The 2,940-nt window shown below is 49.9% G+C and overlaps 1 protein-coding gene across 1 annotated transcript in view; it reads right to left on the reverse strand.

Annotated features, from left to right (window-relative positions):
- The window catches only part of LOC119423574 (glutamate receptor ionotropic, delta-1), a 458,437-nt gene extending 458,022 nt beyond the window's left edge, over window positions 1-415 (reverse strand). The window contains exon 1 of the mRNA XM_037690973.1: window positions 366-415. Coding sequence (XP_037546901.1) covers window positions 366-415 — 50 coding nt within the window. The remainder of the gene's footprint in view (window positions 1-365) is intronic.
- Window positions 416-2,940: the final 2,525 nt, after the last annotated feature.

Genomic DNA, 2,940 nt, shown 5'->3' on the forward strand with positions numbered 1-2,940 from the left:
TGTACATGTTCGTCCTCGCAGCTGATGTGAGGTGTACATGTTCGTCCAGGCAGCTGCAAGTTGGTGAAGCTTCAGCAGGGAGTGGGGGCTGTGGCCCCCCTGGGGCCCTCTGTAAGCTCAGGATCTCCTCTCCAGGATCCTCTCAGAGACTAAATGATGAGAGCATTTCATCCAAACTTCAGATTTTCATGGATTCATGTCAATAATTCACAGGTAAGGTTTATTCCATTAACACTTTTTATTGCTTCCATTCAACTCTGAAGACTTCTGGAATGTTTAGCTGTTGCTCATAAATATTTTCGGTTTTTATTCAAAATGTGTTGAAATGTTGTGAACCCGTTAATTTTAAGGTGAAGCTAATTCACCTGTAGCTGTCTTGGAGCACAAACAGAGAGTGTTTGATTTTAATCTGCATGTTTCAGGACAGTTCGTCTTTCGGTGCCGTGCTGCAGCTGGCAGCACAGAACCAGAACCAAACCAGAAGACTCCCTCCCTGTGAGCCTCCTTAAAGCCCCTCAGAGATGAACCGCTGCAGAAGTTCTGGTCCCAGAGCTCAGAAGCTGTTAAGTCTCTGAGCAAACCTGCTGCTGTTCGGGGTCCACAGCCAGTAGGGGCTTTGGGACCCACAGTCTGGTGGGTGATCAGCTGCCAGAGGAGGAACAGGAGGAGGAGGAGGAGGAGGACCAACACAGCAGCTCCTCTGCATATGCATATATGTGCCTCGTGATGGACTGGAGACACGTCCAGGGTGTCCCTGTCTCCTCTGCAGGTGAGCAACAGGGTGAGAATCTGGACCTGGTCCAGGGAGGATGAAGTCCAGAAGCAGGATCACGAAACGGTCAGATGTGGTTTTCCAGCCTCACGCTGCTGCTTCTGTCAGATTTAAACAGAACGAAACGCCGAGGCTTTCAGGAACCTGTTCTGCTGCTTCCTGTCGGCCTGGCTCCGCCCACACAGTCTGCTCTGCAGGTCTGTCTCGACTCATCAGAGGCCACACTAACGCTGCCTCTCGGGGTGTTTCAGGGCCTCTGCAGGTCAAACAGCCCGCTGCCTGCCACATCACTTCAGTCTGCAGAGCTGTGCTGCGTTCGAGTGCAGGTAAACGCTCGGGCCAAGCCTTCACTGAGGCATTGTGGGAAGCCTTCTGCGTTGTTCCCTAACCGTGTTAGTTTATCTTATTTAGCGGTGGGGCGAGAAGAGGCCGCAGCTGCTCGTTTGCTTTGCCAGCCTCACCAGATTGGATTCCTGCAGTTCTGCCTCTCCAGAACCGGCCGGCGGATCAGCAGCCTCTCCTCCTGCAGCCCAGTCATAAATCATCCCTCGTCAGCTGCCTGGCTCGTGGGATGAGGTAATCTCTCCTCCTCCGGCTCTTTATAAAAAGTGACTTGTTATCCGTTTGGCCTGAGGGGCATTCAGGGGACCTTCAGAACTGGAAAACAGCCCACAGGGGACAAGGACTACAAAACAGAGCGTGAGCAGAACCGGCTTCAGGTGGGTGGAAACAACACTTGACCACCGGATAACTCCGTTCATCTGCTCACACTGGACTTTCAGGTTCTGAACGTCCTGTGCTTCGTTGTTTGAGTTACAATAAAAATTACTTCTAAGTGTCTAATTACCCCCAAGTTGGTCCCTGTAGACCCCCAGCTGGTCCCTGTAGACCCCCAACAAACACTGAGTCACATTTAGGGAGAAGGATGTTTTCAGAGCAGTTCAAACCTGAGAGAACACGGAGCGCTGGATGAAACGGAGCTTCACGTGTTTCTAACGTTCTAACCTTCTAGTTACAACCAAGAGAAATCTGTGTCTCAACTAATTAATGCAGGGAAACAGTTCCCACAGAGAGGAAACCTTAGATAGTATCGTCGTTCTGAAAAGCAATAATGAAGATGCCTGAGACAGTTCCCTCCACTCATCATGATCTTTCTCCACACTCATACTTCAGTATTAGTCCTTCAGCCAGAGTCACCTGGACCTCAGCTGTTTTGTCTCCATCAACCAAGTTCACACAGAGCTCAGGCGTTCAGTTAAATGGGTCGAGGTCGAGGCTTTGGGGTCGATTGTGGCATTTCCTCGTTGACGAGGACGACCATCTCCGACTGACTGAGGATCCTTCAGGAGTCTGGATCTACAGACGCCTCGGTCATCTGCCCAGGTGGTGGTCGTTGGACCGCTTGGTTGATCAGGATGTTATCTTTGCTCTGATGAGGTGACGTGCTCCAGTCTGGTCGATACGTGGCCCAGTTGGTCCCGTTCATGGTTCATGACTTGAGGTGACTTCAAGGTTTCTTCCTAGCGTTCCTTTTCACCTCCCAGGAATAGTTCAAGCTCAAGTTCAAGAATCTTTATTATCCCCAAGGGACAATTATTTTCACAGTCAGTAGATATAAAACATCCAGACTAGACAAAACATTGAGACGTTCAAATAACATAAATTATCTCTGTTCATTGAGAAGCCTGATCTCTGCAGGGATGAAAGAGTTGTTCAGACTGTTCCTCCTACATCTGGGCAGCAGATCCCTGCGTCCAGATGAAAGATGGAAGACACCTGAACACACCATGGACTGATGATCAAGATCTGCCAGAACCAGCCTGGCCTTGTTCACTGATGTCACCTTGTGTAGGTAAGTGAGGTTCTATAGGTCAGTGAGGTTCTAAAGGTCAGTGAGGTTCTGCAGGTCAGTGAGGTTCTGTAGGTCAGTGAGGTTCTGCAGATCAGTGAGGTTCTGTAGGTCAGTGAGGTTCTGCAGGTCAGTGAGGTTCTGTAGGTCAGTGAGGTTCTGTAGGTCAGTGAGGTTATGTAGGTCAGTGAGGTTCTGCAGGTCAGTGAGGTTCTATAGGTCAGAGGTTCTGCAGGTCAGTGAGGTTCTGCAGATCAGTGAGGTTCTGCAGATCAGTGAAGTTCTATAGGTCAGTGAGGTTGTATAGGTCAGTGAGGTT

The sequence above is a fragment of the Nematolebias whitei genome, chromosome 17 (genome assembly GCF_014905685.2).
Source record: "Nematolebias whitei isolate Nwh7 chromosome 17, NemWhi1, whole genome shotgun sequence".
Lineage (NCBI taxonomy): Eukaryota > Metazoa > Chordata > Actinopteri > Cyprinodontiformes > Rivulidae > Nematolebias > Nematolebias whitei.